The 19,025-nt window shown below is 35.2% G+C and overlaps 2 protein-coding genes across 3 annotated transcripts; one reads left to right on the top strand and one right to left on the bottom strand.

The window, feature by feature from the left end:
* The first annotated feature begins 766 nt into the window (after positions 1–766).
* Positions 767–5,362, top strand: LOC140045243 (protein phosphatase 1 regulatory subunit 35-like). Its single transcript, XM_072090071.1, has 4 exons — positions 767–904; positions 2,352–3,054; positions 3,182–3,282; positions 3,620–5,362. The coding sequence occupies exons 2-4, from the start codon at positions 2,445–2,447 to the stop codon at positions 3,791–3,793; spliced, it is 885 nt and encodes a 294-aa protein (XP_071946172.1). The 5' UTR covers positions 767–904; positions 2,352–2,444; the 3' UTR covers positions 3,794–5,362.
* A 2,691-nt stretch (positions 5,363–8,053) lies between these two features.
* Positions 8,054–15,063, bottom strand: LOC140045244 (TAR DNA-binding protein 43-like). Of its 2 annotated transcripts, none has more exons than XR_011844562.1 (9): positions 15,031–15,063; positions 14,662–14,918; positions 14,121–14,287; positions 13,555–13,692; positions 13,200–13,406; positions 12,911–13,037; positions 12,543–12,641; positions 9,511–9,655; positions 8,054–9,153 (listed from the first exon to the last, which is right to left on the bottom strand). XR_011844562.1 is itself a non-coding variant. In XM_072090072.1 (9 exons), the coding sequence occupies exons 2-8, from the start codon at positions 14,912–14,914 to the stop codon at positions 9,624–9,626; spliced, it is 1,023 nt and encodes a 340-aa protein (XP_071946173.1). In that variant the 5' UTR covers positions 14,915–14,918; positions 15,031–15,063; the 3' UTR covers positions 8,054–9,153; positions 9,575–9,623. The 2 variants fall into 2 exon arrangements, 1 of the variants encoding a protein (XP_071946173.1); XM_072090072.1 differs by having other exon boundaries at positions 9,575–9,655.
* Between the last annotated feature and the right edge of the window lie 3,962 nt (positions 15,064–19,025).

A 19,025-nucleotide genomic window follows, 5' to 3' on the forward strand; every position in this document is an offset into this window, starting at 1 on the left:
AATATTATTTATCTTTTTCATCTTACACAACATATGATAATTTGGCAACCTTCCATATAATATATTATGAAGACTACAGAATGGTGTTTTATACTTGTAATTTTTCTGTTGAAATTATAAAAGCGAGTTCGTTGAATATAGTATCAATATAATTATCATACTCATGCTTATTACTATAAATAACATAAACCACTCACCTTTCCACCTCAGTGATAAGGATGACGGTTGCGCTAAATATGAGCTGAACTCCTCCTCTACGACACGAAAACATAAGTTTCTGAACAATCTCTAGACTCGAAACACACTAAATAGTCCACACTGTAAGTCTCCAAGATCCAACTATTCTTTACGAAAATTTTTGGTTCACAAGAGGGATAGTTCCTTGAAATGTATGCTACCGTACTATATTTAGTCTGGATGGTGTTTGGGTGCGCAGGAACACCTATCGTCGGTCACAGCAAAGGCTTGCACGAGAGTCTGTAAACACTGACTTGACGTCACACAACAAATTGTAAACATTCAGAAGATAAAGTTAAAGGGCAGTGTTTACTCTGTGCACAAAGTCCACGGTGGTCGGAAATGTCCAAATTGTGCCCATCAATAGAGGACAGCACACATGTAGGCCATATATATCCGAAAGATCATGCAACATTACGCGCGAACATTTTGAAAAGAAGTAGCCATAATGTGTGCTTATATGCGTATATTTATTGCTATATTGGCGTGTCATACTTTACAAACAACCAATCAAATCGTATAATCTTCAGGGCGGTAATGTGTGACACCGTGAAATAGCCGTCGTCGAGTAGATTTTGTAAGAAAATTTACCATAAATAGCAGGGAGTACACTGTAACTCCGTAAATACTAGGCCCTATATGTTTATAAAAACACAATGTGAATATTGTAAGTTTACTTTATACATTACTAATTGAGAAAAGACCTAATAGCTAGGGCCTACCTATGCCCAGAAGTTTTCGAGTAGTCTAGTCTAGCCTAGGCCTAGGCCTATCTATTCTAAAATATTAGAACAGGCTAGAATTGAAGGAGGAACGGACGCGGCTGTGCTGATATTAGTCGAGTAGCAAGGCCTACTGCTGTAGTGTCAAGGCTACATAGTAGCTAAGTAGGGATTAGGCCAAGTTGAGCCGCCGACAAGTTGAGCCGCCGCCAGAAAAACGTTATTTTCTATGAAACGCCAAATGCTTACTTTCGCCGGTGCTCGTTTCTATTTAATAGAAGTTCTATTTATATTAATTATTAGATATAATAACGATGTATATTCCAAAGTTTATATATCACGGTTTTTAGTATATATTATTAAATATTATAATTAAAGAGAAATAATTATGAATATCTGACTTGTTTGTAGATTCCAAAATATAAGGCCTAAAACATGACCGAAAGTGATCGTTTTTAGCCAAAAATGACGTAAACATGTTTCCCCCTTAGGCGGCAGTTGTATGAACTAGGCCTACTCCATTTTTCGGTAAAATAATTGCATAAAATCACCGTTTTTTAGTAAAATATTCTGTGTATTAACATTGTAAAATTCAATCAAATATGATATTAAAAGATAGTAGATAAAAAATAATAATTATTTAACCTCATTCGAAGAGTATCAATACTCTATTACTTATTAGTCCTGAGAGACAACGTGATTTTACGCGAGAAAAATATTATGGAGTGCACTGCATTTTTACCTTGAAAGATTAAAAACAATTAAATTATTAAATATGACTACTTTCCTTTGCTGTGTTGTTATGGCGGTTCAAACCAACAAAATTGTAGTATGTAATTATTATTTATTTTCATGACACAATAAACCTAAAGACCATGAACTTATGTACTAGGAAACCCCTCTATCACTACGCGAAATGTCGTAAAAGACGCACTGGGCGTTTCATAGAAATTACCGGCGGCTCAACTTGTCGGCGGCCCAACCGGTCATATCCCCTAAGTAGTACTAGGCATACTACTAGCTTAGTTAGACTAGCTAAGGATAGTTAGTATATTAGTAGTAGACCTAACTTAACCTAGCTAGGCCCCTAATAAGGAGGCCTCTATCTAATAAGAGAAGACTAGGCGGCCTACTAGAAATAATTAATAATAATATATATTATATCTAGAATAAAATAGGCCTGGCCTAGGCCTAGATTTTTCAATTTTATAATAGACCAGATATTTTTTTTAGTACAAACAACAAAATCCTGATCCTGTTATTGTATGTATGATTTTAAATGCTTATTATAAGATAATAAGATAAGATGCCCTCTAGCCTAGAGAAAATTCTTATTTATCTCAGCAACATTATTCTAAATAGTAAAAAAATATTTATTTTGTTTTATTTTAGGGAGTGATTTGATACTACCTGTAATGATGTCCAATAATTTGGTAATCATTTCTTCCAAGTCTTCTTAAAATCTTTACACAAGTACATTGAAGAATGGCAGCAAATGCGACTGATTCGTTGTTGGACGATGGCCTCCCGCTTCTACCTTCAGTGAAAGTCCCAACGCCAATTCTACGCCCTTCATCTCCATTTGGCTCTGACCCTGTACTGAATGTCACCCCGGAGAAGAGCAATCCATTCGGACAGTTTAGTAGAAAAGGAAAGGCAAAATGTCATGTACATTTTTTATTGGAGGGTCAGAGTTCAAAGCATCAATCTGGGAAGGATATATTTGCTGAGATTAAACATCCAAAAAGAGGAAAGTCTAATAAACATAAAGATCACAATGCAAATAAGTCATCTAACTATAGACATCAATTCATTTCTGAATCTAGAAAAAAGACTGGCTCAGCAGCCAATGAAAAAGAAAGTGCAAAAACTCAACCAAGACATGATGGCACGATATATAACGCAAATTTACAAGCCCCACAACTGCATTCCACAGGTGCACTAGAACAGAGGCTACACAATATTGAATTAGAAGAATTTAATGTTGAGGGCGCTGTTGCAAAGATGCTGGAGCAAACCGAAAGTGTAAGAAACGAGTTTTCCGAACGAATAGCTGAAGCAGTAAATGTTCCGAAAGACTACAAAAAATATTCTGGTAAATACTGTACATTACATTCGTACTTAGTATAATAATAAGACACGCATTGATTTGAACGTAACCATACCCCGTAACCAAATTCAGTAAATATTTTATCACTTTGGTGTTCTTATCTATTTTTCAGGATTAGTGAGTATAGATGTTCCAGCAGATGGAGTAGGAAACTATGTGGTTGAAGAAAAGATAACAAGGCCAAGAAGAGGCAAGAAAAAGCAATCTGCTAAGGTACAGTCATTGACCTTATTATACCGCCTAGAGGTAGCTGTTGATGCCCCCTTCAAATTGTATTTATTGTATATTCTTTATTTTGACGAGCAATGAATTTCCTTTTTGAGGATCAATAAAAGTTATCTTATCTTCCACCCACAGACTTATCTTAATCCTTTGAATTGTTGTTCAGTATAATCCATAGCTACTAGTGTCTGTTACCTAAAGCTCTGACATCATGTCCATATATGGGCACATTTTTATGTCACATAAAGTTTGATAGTGTAGACAGGGCTTTAGTATATGAATGTTTTATTTATAAACTGTATAATATCAACAATATATTTTCTTGCAGCCTTCAACTTCCAAAGAACCGGATATAATGGAGTGTTTCCGACCAGACTTGGTGACAGATGTGGCTGACTTGTCCTCTGCGAGTCGTTTACCGCACTATAAGATCAAACCGACTGTTGTGCCTGTTGATTCTGCATTTGATATATACAGGCATATTCAACAATGGCAGTCTTAAATTAATGTTTTTTTTTTAAAATAAATAAAAAAAATTGTATAAATGCCTGTTTTCTAAATGATGGATTTTTTGCTGTGTGAATTTTTTATAAAGAATAACCTTAATCTACACTTGCAAACTTTTGTTGTTTTTTTTTTTGCAACTTGATCCCTAGATGTATATCGGAGGAGAAGTTGGGAGTGGGGAGACACAATTTCCTTTGCTTAGACTATTATACAGAGAGGCGTGTGTCCAATTACCTACCACATAATGCTGAGACTTAGTACAATGAGCTCCTAACAGCTCATTCCTCTACATTCAGAAATGAATATGGGACTTGTATACATTGTTGTTTTGCATTTATTTTGTAAAATCTTCATACTTTATAGAAAAATGTATTTATAATGCCATTTTTGAAACTCTGATTAATACAAATGAATGAGATTAATTGTGATTTGTACATTGTAGTATTAAATAAACATTTACTGTACCACTTCAGTAATGAAAATACTGAATTGACTGAATATATTTACAGTATAAAGCAGAATAGATTTGACCCACATTCAATATGTGTTAAAAAGAAAATTTTATATGAATAAAAATACTTGCACTCACCCTGCAAAGTTTGGAATTTCTTTCAATTCAATAAAATTATTATCCCAAACTTTGGAACATTTGGTTTGAAAAGCACACACATATCCAAGCACAACGATCTTGATTTGTGTATATTGTGTTTATATACAGTATGACATGCAGCCTCAACAGAGGCCTTTGGGAACCAAACAGTGTCCTCTAAGTAGGGGCAAGGTTTGTTGTATTGTGTAGTACTTCAAAGTAGCTTTGCGTCCTGTAGCTAAGTTTCAGTCAAATTTGTCCCTACTCTGTATGCAGTACTGTGTATATTAATTGAGTACAGTGAAAAATAATTAAAGTACAACTGTAAATAATCTGACCTGATCCAAAATTAGTTGGTTTTTTTGCCGTAATTGTTTCGAGTCTTCAGGGTCTGTCATCGTTTTCCTGGTTTTTCATACTGTTTTTTTGTTCAAATCTATACTGTATACAGTCATGCATTATAATGCAACTTTATACCGTCTTTATTATGCAACTTATTCGTCTACGTACATCTAATTACCATGTACTCACTGGGATCAATGTACAGTAGTATCAAAGATAAAGTACGGTACTGGTCTATTTATTTATTAATTTAGTCAAATTGTTGATGTGCACTTTGATACAAGTCTAGTCGAGGTTTTGACTTAAGTAAAAAGATAAATATTTTGGCACATATGGCGTTTCATATGTAAACTACTTGAGCTTGTATTTTCATGCAAACATCGAAAGGCCAACTGGTGGAATAACACAAAAATTAAATAAATACAGACTTGGGGCAAGTCTAGGATACAATATATACCGTTCAAATAATGATAATGCATACATGCATCTCGAGACAATAAACGACAATACAATGATATAAAATGATAACTATGATAATCTTTATTAAAAGTACTGAATTATTAGAACACCTCGAACCAAAAACACTATTTTACAACACCATACCATATTTCAGCGTGCCATAGATAACATATCCATAACTTTCTAATATAGTGGGCAACTTTCCAGAAATGAATGTAGTAGAATCCATATTAAGAAGCCACCTTCAGGACCCAACAAAGTGTCCCCTTAATAGTCCATGGGATTTAGACTTTTAACTCACACAAATTGCAAGAAAAGGTTTTTTTGATGAAATGTGTTCTTTAGACCCTACTGAAGACATTTATCAACGTTAGGACATTTTTCGACAACGGGAAGTAGCCTAATTTGCATAATTAAAAATGGCGGCCATTTTTAATAACGTACTATGTATCTTGGAAACCGCTAGTCACAGATACTTAATTATGGTGTTAAAATCGTTAGAATATATGTATTTATATTCACTTTAATGAAAAAGTTTGTCCAAAAATGAATGGAAGTGCTTTTTCTAACATTATTGACCTTTGACCTTGATTTATCATATCTCAGCAACCACTAATCGGAGATATACAAATTAGGGCTTAAATTGTTCAGAAACTACACATTTATATCCAGTCTAATGGCATGTTTTTGCAAAAAATGGCGGATTCTAACATTATTGACCTTTGACCTTGAGTTATCATATCTTAGCAACCACTAATAGGAGAGACACAAAATGTGGCTCAAAATGTTCAGAAACTACACATTTATATTTAGTCTAATGGCATGTTTTTGCAAAAAATGGCCGATTCTAACATTATTGACCTTTGAACTTTACACTACATAAAATCGCATAACTTTGAAAATATTGTACATATGAAATTATTTTTAGTGTCAAATTGTTCAAAACATACATGTTTCTATAGAGTCCAATGACACATTTTGTCCAATAATGGCCTATTGTATGGTTATTAACATTTGAACTATATTTGAAAAGGATTTAAACCCGGAATCTTCTTCATGTAGGCATTCATTAGAACATGTGATTTGGCACTACCGTACTTGTTGTTTAGAATATGGTGGTAATTTAAAGTGCATGTAACCAGTTGATTTAATTTAGTTACTGAAAATATTCACTTTAAAAAAAATATTAGACTATGTATACATACATTATAGGTTTGGATTATTAATAAATTTTAAATTAGGTCTTACATCTTACTCAGGAGAAAGTTGGTGTTCACACTATTAACAGAGCCAACAAAGATGTCGTTTTTTTATGATATATTGTACATACTTTAAATAGGCCATGTCATTTTGCAGGTTTATTAAAGTTTTTTTCAAATTAGTAATTTATTTTTCGATCAAATTAAATTGGCATTAAATGGCATATTCAACAAACAAATTTCTAAAGATTATTTAGTTTATACAGGGAGTTGTCTAATAACAACTCCCTGGTTTATATTTTGTGTTAAGGATAGCATCACTCTTGAGGGCATTCTTTTAGGTTGAAACATAGTCTTATTAAGAAGGCCTTTTCTACTACTAGACGCATTGTTGACAACTGGAATTTTAAAAGATCGATATTAATGCAACATATTTAGTTTAGTTTAAATTGGCTATCGAGACTCATAATTAGGCTGACCACCACTTGCAATATTTTTACCGTATACAGTAAAAACCTCAGTTTCTTATGGAATTTATTTATTATTTCAATATAAACCATTATTATACAGTATGACTACTAGTGGTGTATAGTTTTTAACCTTTTATAATTTGTTTTTGTACTTTTTTTACGTGAATGTATTGTGTATGTACCATGTTTCTATGTGGTTTAATTTTTACCATTTTTAACCATCAATTTTAATGCTTTTAATATAATTATCTTGTAATTCAGCTTCAGCTGCGAAGACAATAAGAAATAAAATAAACAAACGTGTAAACTTGTAGGCAGTTTATGGATGAATGCAATAGTTTATGCTTATAAATTTAATGTACCAATGGCCTACTTTAAACTAAACATAATAAGTCAACGTTGCAACTCTTACATTTTAGAGTGCCAAATCACATGTTCTAATGGATGTCCATATAAAGAAGATTCCGGGTTTAAATCCTTTTCAAATATCGTTCAAATGTTAATAACCATACAATAGGCCATTATTGTACATAATGTGTTATTGGACTCTATAGAAACATGTATGTTCTGAACAATTTGACACTAAAAATAATTTCATATGTACAATATTTTCAAAGTTATGCGATTTTATGTAGTGTAAAGTTCAAAGGTCAATAATGTTAGAATCGGCCATTTTTTGCAAAAACATGCCATTAGACTAAATATAAATGTGTAGTTTCTGAACATTTTGAGCCATATTTTGTGTCTCTCCTATTAGTGGTTGCTAAGATATGATAACTCAAGGTCAAAGGTCAATAATGTTAGAATCCGCCATTTTTTGCAAAAACATGCCATTAGACTGGATATAAATGTGTAGTTTCTGAACAATTTAAGCCCTAATTTGTATATCTCCGATTAGTGGTTGCTGAGATATGATAAATCAAGGTCAAAGGTCAATAATGTTAGAAAAAGCACTTCCATTCATTTTTGGACAAACTTTTTCATTAAAGTGAATATAAATACATATATTCTAACGATTTTAACACCATAATTAAGTATCTGTGACTAGCGGTTTCCAAGATACATAGTACGTTATTCAAAATGGCCGCCATTTTTAATTATGCAAATTAGGCTACTTCCCGTTGTCGAAAAATGTCCTAACGTTGATAAATGTCTTCAGTAGGGTCTAAAGAACACATTTCATCAAAAAAACCTTTTCTTGCAATTTGTGTGAGAAAAGGGTCATTTTTTAGCTAAATCCCATGGACTATAATGGGGGTTGATATTTACAGTTCAAACATCCCTGTAATTAGGTTAGATTTATGAACATATAAATATATTCCGACCTTAAAATTTATGGTTGAGGACTTTACATGCATAACAAGGAAACGATTTGTTTTTTTCAAATGTAGAATTAAAATAGAAAATTATTTAATTAATTCACTATTGATGTAATGCGGTGGGAACTTTCTTATTTGGGAAACATAATACACCAGAGCAGGTTTCAGAGACCTAGGTATCCCCACCCCTGGTTGGCTCATTAGGGACAGGACGGTTAGGGGTGGACGACGAATATCCCTTGTTCGCTAGAGCGTAAAATGTTGACACATAGCCGTTATTAGTTGCACACCCTTTTGCGCGAAGAGGACCGGCAGTATCTCTCTCCTTCTCCTGTCTCACGGCGCGCCCTTCTGAATTGCTTGGCTCTGGTGATACAGCATAGGCCTAGCAGCCTTCCTAGATAGGGTCCTCGCATTCAAACGCCGCGCAAAATGTATCGCTTTTAAGATTTTAACTCCATAAAAATGATATTAAATTAGAAGTTCAAATATTATTTAGAGTTTTGAAAATACCACTTTTGAGTGTAATTTGAACTGTATATTTAAGGTTATAAATGTACATTATTGTTAAGTTAAGACTGAGGTTATAAATGTACATTATTATTAAGTTAAGTTAAGACTGAATTTCACGCTGAGCACCGTCCTGTGGCCTCCCATTCTGTTTCCTAAAGTTCATATTTACTGTAGTACAGTATTGTCCTACAAAATAGTGATTTATTTTTTTGTACATCTTACCTATTTAAAATTCATGCTAAAAATAATAAGAACCTGATAAAATAAAATTAATCATCACAAAGTATTAATGTATTTCAATGCTTATTCATTTACGCTAATATGAATAATAATTTCAGAGAAAACAATAAATGAGGGATAGTTGCACCAAAGTTCTACATGATCTGAAATACATAGTTGGTAATACTCTCTCCAATCATCAGCTGCATTAAAACACTTGATAATACTTCAGGTTCATTCCATATCTACAAAAGTAAACAAAGACAAATACAATATATTACCGATAAATAATAAACACTAGTTCTTCTATTCACCTTGCTGTATCTAGGCAAGTGCTGTGATACAAGACACAAGTGCATCACATATTACACTACATTTATATATGTATGTATGTAGTATATTCTAGCAGTATATCTAGATATGAAGGCAAAATGGGTTGAATAGAGGGATTTTTTTCTGTCCAAATACTACACCATTTTACCCTTATGAATACAGTATATAATATTTATATTTTATATGATACATACAAGCCCCCCTGCCCCAGCTTCTATTAATTAATGTAGCCTTACTCTCTCAGTCTTTAGTGTTATTTGATAACATACCTAAATTAATTATCTAATCAAAAACTTTGGTTTCGAAATTCGGTTTTTGGGTTTATCACATCACCTGTAAGTCTCATTGCGAATCACACATTTCACACACACACAATCTTGCATCAACGCCAGTCCCGATGACGATCGTAACGTTCTGGAAAAAGAGAAAAGAATGTTTTGATACAGCAGATAAAATCCTAAATAAATCTTAAGGTAACAGGCATATATACCGATAAAGTTAAGTATAAAATGAGTGAGAAAAGATGTTTTGATAAATAAAATCCTGAATAACTCTTAGGATAACAGGCACACATAATAATAAAGTTAAGTACAAAATGAGTGCTTGGACTATTCAGTTCAAATACTAGTTCAAAGTACAAAGATCAAGGCATAAACTTTGGTGGTGCAGACTTATTTTTACATTACAAGCGATGATGAATTTTCACTTTGAATGCAAAAATGAATGTTTATTTTTTAATATAGTGTAGGATGCCTTACTAAATTAGTGGTCAAATATATGTGAAATAGAGGTCAAAGGTAAAAAGCTTTGATTTAAAAAGTTAATACTCATATTGATACATGATCCAAATATTCATATTTGGCCAATTTAAGTTTCTAAGGTTTTATATAAATTATTCTTACAGAATTGATTAATTTGATATTGTGATTGATTGAAAAATATGAATAACCAATTACAGTAAATCATACTTAAGATAATCAATATTGCATTTGCATATCATTTACATGTCATTAATTTGATAACTGTGATTAATTGGATAAAATATGAATAACCATCTACTGTATCATTTTCCAATATGTTTTCCTATCATTTTTAACCAATATAATCAATTTCAATTCTCTTCAAAATTATACTTCCATGCATTTCTATGTTCAAAATATGAATTTAAACAAATTATTTTTTATGTAAAATATTATTCTTGATATACACATTCATCACCACACAAGTAATATAAATACTCACATATTTTCGTCCATACAGTATTTTTTAAACTTTCTCATCACCGGCCTCTTAGCCCACCATATCCAGACAATATTTCACTCATCGCAAATGTTCGTAGGAAGAAACAATGCAATAACGATCACCCACTTTAAAATAGCAACATCTTCCTCTTCTGTTGACAATAACTGCCTCTTGTTTTCTTTCATTTACACAACCATCAATTTAATCATCTCTGGTTAAATCTTCTCGCAACCTGTCTAAAACCGTACTTGCCCCTACCTTCAACTATCAGTTGTAAATATCCCAACATTCCCTGCCATAAGGTCACAGTTCAGATTTTTCTCAAATACTGTACAAACAACCGCATCTGCTCTCATGTTTTAGCAGGACATATCCCAACATTCTCTTCATTTCCTGTCATAAGGTCAGAGTTCAGGTTTCTCTCTAATTACCATATTCTACACATGTGTACGAAAACCCACTAAACATCTGCTCTCATGTTTTAGCAGGTCATATCCCAACATTCTCTTCATTTCCTGTCATAAGGTCATAGTTCAGGTTTCTCTCTAATTACCATTATTCTACACATGTGTACGAAAGCCCACTAAACATCTGCTCCCATGTTTTAGCAGCTCATTGCATCCGCAAAATAAACACAATGCACAAACACACGATCACGTCTATCACAAAAATCATCATTTATTATACAGCATTGTGTCGTTCGTGCTTCGCTCCTAGAAACAACTACGACCATAGCACGCACTTCATGATTTTCATCTTTTAACAATCGCACTACAACTTAACATATAAACAATATAAAAGTAAACAAGTTTTATTGGCAACCTGTAAACCACATCATCTTTTCCGTACCATTTTTTAGCCACCTTTTAAAATGTTCTCACAATTTCGCCGACAATATATGAAATATCCATTCTCAATCTTCGCTTGAACACATTGACAAATTATTTTTACACCCTTACATCTTCTATTGAGTTCTTTCAACATACGGACAAATACGTATACATATATTATTTTTTTTAAATGATACTGTACCACCTACAAACCTCACCGACATTTCCCACAATTCTGAGTATTATAAACCCTAAAACTAACAAATTACAATAACTGTAAACAATTTAACTGCAACTCCAGCTAACAATTTGAGTAAGACACTTTGAGTCAAGCATATTCATGATAAATATGCAAATAATATTAAAATTGAAAATGAATTACTTAATGTTTTACTGTACAGCTTGATTAAATTACCAATAAAATAATAATTATTTCAATCTCTTTAAATAACTTGTTATCAGCCACTATCCTTCCTAATATTTTTATGTTTATATGTCATCTTTATTTAATTTTAGTTAGTGTATTTCAGATATTAGAGGGTAGAAGCATACAAACTCGGTAAAAACAGAGGGTAAGTAAAAAGTACAGTAGTATATTTGATAAAAATCCTTCTTTCATGAATTTTTTAAAATATAAACATCTTTCGTACATTAATCTCAATACAACATTAAAAACACACACTTAAATATCCTCACTATTTTTCTTGCTTTTAAATTGGAACTAAAATAGGGCAATTAAAAATGCACTGTGTTTCGGATCTAACGACCATTACTGTAGTTTAATAGTTTATATGCTGAAACATTGCTTAATATCAACATTTTGGATTCATTACAAGAGATGTTGATTATTTACCAGCTACCACCTTCCTTTGATCCGGAGGTAAAAAATCCCCCTCCCATAGTATTCATTGAATTACTATCCTGAGCCCCGGTATTACCACCCCAACCAAGAGCATTCTGACCATCCCCGAAAGACCCAGGTTGCTGCTGTGTTGGCTGTGCCTGTTGCTGCTGGCCCTGTACAGCTCCCCCAGTTCCTTGATTCATCATACCCATCATGTTAAAGTTCTGGGCAAGGGCCTGGGCAGTAGCTGCAACCATAGCATTCAGGGAGAGGTTACCCAACTGATTCATACCACCACCACCACTACCTCCTCCTCCTCCTCCCCCACCGCCTTGTCCTCCCCCGCCCCCTCCACCACCACCTCCTGACATCGCACCAGGGTTACCTGAACCTCCATAGTTATTTGAACGCCTGTCATCGTAACCACGTCGTGAATTGCTGCTGCGACTACGATCATTGTAGCGGCCATGTCCAGAACCATAGTCTGTAGCAAAGAATGTGTAGACTTTATATAAAAAGAACTATATTTAATTTTCCATAGGGTGTTAACAACTTGTATCCTTTCTTTCAGATTGCATGTATTGTATTGTACATCCCGAATAATAGGAGGCATGAGAAACATAAAAATGTGTGTAACCGAGCACTGACACTCCAGGTTCCCTATGACTTTAGCTCGACACCATGGACAAACCCTCTATGACCAAGTCATGGCACCAAACCCTTTATGGCTTAGCAGTGAGAATGAACTCTTACCTCTTCCTCCGCCACCACCACCTCCATATCCTTGCATCATCTGCATCATTGGGTTGTTGTCCATGTTTCGTTGCATGAACTGTCTTGAATGCTTGGGTTCTGCTCTGTCAATATGTACACTGTAACCCTGAAATTTACAAAAGAATCGGCATTCAAAGATTTGCTGAAATGGAGACATGGCATTAACAGCACCGTTGCGGTACCTTAGATATTCCTCTAGGAAACACTAGCACACAAATTAACACAAAAATCTGCTCTGTAAGGTAACTTACTTAGGCCTCCAACTAACCTTTATAGTACGATCTTCTCCCAGCAATTTCATGGCATCTTCGGCATCAGCGAACGTAACAAAAGCGATGCCTCTGAACGGCGTGGGAATGTAGACGTCTGTAACCTCTCCAAACTGACCAAAGTATGAGTATAGGTCTTCAGAAGTGGTTCCATCACCAACACGTCTCAGAAATATCTTTTTACTTTGTTCTCTTTCAGGGTAACCCTGTAAATTTCATTTGTTATGAAATAAATAATTTATTAATGATATACCTTTTTATTAGAAATGGTATGGGAATTCAACACTAGCAATTAAGTGTTTAAGATGGACGTGAGCTAAACAAACGTAGGTCTTGGATAACGTCAATACTTACACGATCAGGATACCTCACGTCACACCACCTTCCATCAATTTGATGTCGCCTAGAAACAACTTTATCTTGAACTGTAGGGTCTTGAAACCTGACAAACCCAAATCCTTTGGACTTGCCTGTTATATGGTCATTTTTTATCTAAAAAGAAATAGTTATTTATTAATTTGTTTACAATCATTTGGAAATATTTGTTGCACTTAAATGTTGTTTAAAGCTCTGTCTATACTTTCAAACTTTATGCGACCAAAAAATTTGATGTGCCCATATATGGACATTATGATGTCATATCACTAACATTTTTCAGCACATCACACTTTTTTTGTCAAACTAGTTTGATAGTGTAGACAGAGCTTTGGACGTTATGTAATCATCAAGAATTGGCCTAATTATAAGTCATTTGTCTTTCACACTTGTTCCGGAATATCGGATCACAATGTTTTGTTTTCCCGACACTCTACACGGCTATGCGGTGGAGCGTCGAGAAGACAAAAAATATGATGTTTGATTTGATTGGCGCCGAACCAGGACTGTGCCCGAACAGGTTTGAAACACTCTTTACTCCTTACTTCTGCAAGTTCAAGTTCCCCATATTGTTCAAAGTAGCTTTTCATGTCCTCTGGTTTGGTACGGAATGGCAGACCTAGAACAATTAAATCTGTCGATTTGTTTCTTTCCACTTTTCTTGTTTTTCCTACGGGATTGTCTTGTGTCTCTTCTCCTTTTCTTTTGTTATCTACAATAAAAATGTTAATTGAACAATATCTTATTGAAGAATGATGGGATATGATTGTGAATGTTGGCGGGACTAGCACATTACCCAGTATGCAGCAGAATGTGAATGTAATGATAAAAATAACTGAGAAATGAAGGCATTTTAATCATTCATCCTCTTATCTCCCAAAAAATTGCAATCCATAACATGGACCATATGGTACTACTGAACCTGCTGTAGGGCCTGCTGACCATGGCCAGCCGGATAGTTAATGATAGATGGCGCCCCAGCCCAGCAGTTTACTGACTCCACCCATCATAATTTTTGTATTTTGTATAATAAACTGTATTTTGATTTCCTTACTTAGAGTTAGGCCTAGGGCTTAGTTTATTTACCTGTAACTGTATTTTTAGGGAATGCAGCAATATATAAATAATCATGCCACACATCATCCGGTGGCTGTATTGCGTTTTCTACCAAACGTAGCCCTCTCATAGCACCAGAATCGGGATTGCGGTATTTTAGCCCAGTCGCGCCCGGGTACTGAGCGTGGAGCGTCGACAACAATATCGTACCATCGGCCTCGACTGGGAGTTCCATCGGCTCCGGGTCATTTTCGTCTTCGACTGTACGAACGTACTGCGTCATATTGCTATAAAAAATCACAGAAATTATGCACTCAAGTTTACTGAAATAAGCTGTATTCTTTAAAAACAAAATTCTTAGCATAAAATACTGTTTAAACTAATATAAAATTAACTTACATTTTCCTTTTCACACGTGAGCAAAATGGCGACCCAAGCGTAAATTGTACACAACATAACCAGATGAGGGCGCTTTTCTGTATTTGTTTTTTCACAAGAAGATCATGCTTGTGTCAGCTTGTGTCAAGCTAGCCGACAATAAGCCAGCCGACAATAAGCCAGCCCACTTTTATTTTTTCCAGCCGACAATAACTATGAAACGCCGTTTGTGTATTTTTCACATTTTCAGTATTGTTTAAGGTTTTTATAGTATTAGAAATTCAATATTTGTGAGAAAATGGCGGATTGCTCCTGGGAGTCACTTGGTGGAATTATATTAGGGTACCTACTTAGTCGTCCAGTATAAGTTAGGGTGGGACCACTGGTCCCGTTTACTCAGCCCTCATCTTTTAAATCTGAGTGTAACTCAATTCCGATTTTTAATATTATAGTGAAATTTGATACTGTATTTGTGAGAAAATGGCGGATTGCTCCTGGGAGTCACTTGGTGGGATTATACTAGGGTACCTCCTTTGTCGTCCAGTATAAGTTAGAGTAGGACCGCTGGTCCTGTTTACTCAGCCCTCATCTTTTAAATCTGAGTGTAACTCAATTACGATTTTTAATATTATAGTGAAATTTGATACTGTATTTGTGAGAAAATGGCGGATTGCTCCTAGGAGTCACTTGGTGGGATTATACTAGGGGACCTCCTTAATCGTCCAGTATAAGTTAGAGTAGGACCGCTGGTCCCGTTTACTCAGCCCTCATCTTTTAAATCTGAGTGTAATTCAATTACGATTTTTTATATAGTAAAATTTGATACTGTATTTGTGAGAAAATGGAGGATTGCTCCTGGGAGTCACTTGGTGGGATTATACTAGGGTACCTCCTTAGTCGTCCAGTATAAGTTAGAGTAGGACCGACCGCTGGTCTTGTTTACTCAGCCCTCATCTTTTAAATCTAAGTGTAACTCAATTACGATTTTTAATATTATAGTAAAATTTGATACTGTATTTGTGAGAAAATGGCGGATTGCTCCTGGAAGTCACTCGGTGGGATTATACTAGGGTACCTCCTTAGTTGTCCAGTATAAGTTAGAGTAGGACCACTGGTCTTGTTTACTCAGCCCTCATCTTTTAAATCTGAGTGTAACTCAATTACGATTTTTAATATTATAGTGAAATTTGATACTGTATTTGTGAGAAAATGGCGGATTGCTCCTGGGAGTCACTTGGTGGGATTATACTAGGGTACGTCCTTAGTCGTCCAGTATAAGTTAGGGTGGGACCACTGGTCCCGTTTACTCAGCCCTCATCTTTTAAATCTGAGTGTAACTCAATTACGATTTTTAATATTATAGTGAAATTTGATACTGTATTTGTGAGAAAATGGCGGATTGCTCCTGGGAGTCACTTGGTGGGATTATACTAGGGTACCTCCTTAGTCATCCAGTATAAGTTAGAGTAGGACCACTGGTCCTGTTTACTCAGCCCTCATCTTTTAAATCTGAGTGTAACTCAATTACGATCTTTAATTTTATTATAGTGAAATTTGATACTGTATTTGTGAAAAAATGGCGGATTTGTCCTGGGAGTCACTTGGTGGGATTATACTAGGGGACCTCCTTAATCGTCCAGTATAAGTTAGAGTAGGACCGCTGGTCCCGTTTACTCAGCCCTCATCTTTTAAATCTGAGTGTAACTCAATTACGATTTTTTATATAGTGAAATTTGATACTGTATTTGTGAGAAAATGGCGTATTGCTCCTGGGAGTCACTTCGTGGGATTATACTAGGGTAACTCGTTAGTCGTCCAGTATAAGTTAGGGTGGGACCACTGGTCCCGTTTACTCAGCCCTCATCTTTTAAATCTGAGTGTAACTCAATTCCGATTTTTAATATTATAGTGAAATTTGATACTGTATTTGTGAGAAAATGGCGGATTGCTCCTGGGAGTCACTTGGTGGGATTATACTAGGGTACCTCCTTAGTCGTCCAGTATAAGTTAGGGTAGGACCGCTGGCCCTGTTTACTCAGCCCTCATCTTTTAAATCTGAGTGTAACTCAATTACGATCTTTAATATTATAGTGAAATTTGATACTGTATTTGTGAGAAAATGGCGGATTGCTCCTAGGAGTCACTTGGTGGGATTATACTAGGGGACCTCCTTAATCGTCCAGTATAAGTTAGAGTAGGACCGCTGGTCCCGTTTACTCAGCCCTCATCTTTTAAATCTGAGTGTAAATCAATTACGATCTTTAATATTATAGTGAAATTTGATACTGTATTTGTGAGAAAATGGCGGATTGCTCATAGGATTCACTTGGTGGGATTATACTAGTGGACCTCCTTAATCGTCCAGTATAAGTTAGAGTAGGACCGCTGGTCTTGTTTATTCAGCCCTCATCTTTTAAATCTGAGTGTAACTCAATTACGATTTTTAATATTATAGTGAAATTTGATACTGTATTTGTGAGAAAATGGCGGATTGCTCCTGGGAGTCACTTGGTGGGATTATACTTGGGTACCCCCTTAGTCGTCCAGTATAAGTTAGAGTAGGACCGCTGGCCCTGTTGACTCAGCCCTCATCTTTTAAATCTGAGTGTAACTCAATTACGATCTTTAATATTATAGTGAAATTTGATACTGTATTTGTGAGAAAATGGCGGATTGCTCCTAGGAGTCACTTGGTTGGATTATACTAGGGTAACGCCTTAATCGTCCATTATAAGTTATAGTAGGACCGCTGGTCCCGTTTACTCAGCCCTCATCTTTTAAATCTGAGTGTAACTCAATTACGATTTCTTATATAGTGAAATTTGATACTGTATTTGTGAGAAAATGGCGGATTGCTCCTGGGAGTCACTTGGTGGGATTATACTAGGGCACCTCCTTAGTCGTCCAGTATAAGTTAGAGTAGGACCACTGGTCTTGTTTACTTAGCCCTCATCTTTTAAATCTGAGTGTAACTCAATTACGATTTTTAATATTATAGTGAAATTTGATACTGTATTTGTGAGAAAATGGCGGATTGCTCCTGGGAGTCACTTGGTGGGATTATACTAGTGGACCTCCTTAATCTTCCAGTATAACTTAGAGTAGGACCGCTGGTCCCATTTACTCAGCCCTCATCTTTTAAATCTGAGTGTAACTCAACTACGATTTTTTATATAGTGAAATTTGATACTGTATTTGTGAGAAAATGGCGGATTGCTCCTGGGAGTCACTTGGTGAGATTATACTAGGGTACCTCTTTAGTCGTCCAGTATAAGTTAGAGTAGGACCGCTGGTCTTGTTTACTCAGCCCTCATCTTTTTAAATCTGAGTGTAACTCAATTACGATTTTAAATATTATAGTGAAATTTGGTACTGTATTTGTGAGAAAACGGCGGATTGCTCCTGGAAGTCACTCGGTGGGATTATACTAGGGTACCTCCTTAGTCGTCCAGTATAAGTTAGAGTAGGACCGCTGGTCTTGTTTACTCAGCCCTCATCTTTTAAATCTGAGTGTAACTCAATTACGATTTTTAATATTATAGTGAAATTTGATACTGTATTTGTGAGAAAATGGCGGATTGCTCCTGGGATTCACTTGGTGGGATTATACTAGGGTACCTCCTTAGTCGTCCAGTATAAGTTATGATGGGACCACTGGTCCCGTTTACTCAGCCCTCATCTTTTAAATCTGAGTGTAACTGAATTACGATTTTTAATATTATAGTGAAATTTGATACTGTATTTGTGAGAAAATGGCGGATTGCTCCTGGGAGTCACTTGGTGGGATTATACTTGGGTACCTCCTTAGTCGTCCAGTATAAGTTAGAGTAGGACCGCTGGCCCTGTTTACTCAGCCCTCATCTTTTAAATCTGAGTGTAACTCAATTACGATCTTTAATATTATAGTGAAATTTGATACTGTATTTGTGAGAAAATGGCGGATTGCTCCTAGGAGTCACTTGGTGGGATTATACTAGGAGACCTCCTTAATCGTCCAGTATAAGTTAGAGTAGGAC

Source organism: Antedon mediterranea, chromosome 3, assembly GCF_964355755.1.
Source record: "Antedon mediterranea chromosome 3, ecAntMedi1.1, whole genome shotgun sequence".
Classification (NCBI taxonomy): Eukaryota; Metazoa; Echinodermata; class Crinoidea; order Comatulida; family Antedonidae; genus Antedon; species Antedon mediterranea.

What these genes read in the sequence shown, in the direction of transcription:
- LOC140045243 (XM_072090071.1), top strand. Translation starts at nt 2,445, where the DNA reads ATGGCAGCAAATGCGACTGATTCGTTGTTGGACGATGGCCTCCCGCTT. An exon ending in AGACTACAAAAAATATTCTG is followed by an intron (nt 3,055 to 3,181) that starts GTAAATACTGTA and finishes TCTATTTTTCAG; the next exon opens with GATTAGTGAGTATAGATGTT. An exon ending in AGAAAAAGCAATCTGCTAAG is followed by an intron (nt 3,283 to 3,619) that starts GTACAGTCATTG and finishes ATTTTCTTGCAG; the next exon opens with CCTTCAACTTCCAAAGAACC.
- LOC140045244 (XM_072090072.1), bottom strand. Translation starts at nt 14,914, where the DNA reads ATGACGCAGTACGTTCGTACAGTCGAAGACGAAAATGACCCGGAGCCG. An exon ending in CCCTAAAAATACAGTTACAG is followed by an intron (nt 14,288 to 14,661) that starts GTAAATAAACTA and finishes TTTTTATTGTAG; the next exon opens with ATAACAAAAGAAAAGGAGAA. An exon ending in AAATAACTATGGAGGTTCAG is followed by an intron (nt 9,656 to 12,542) that starts GTAACCCTGGTG and finishes CTCTTTTTCCAG; the next exon opens with AACGTTACGATCGTCATCGG.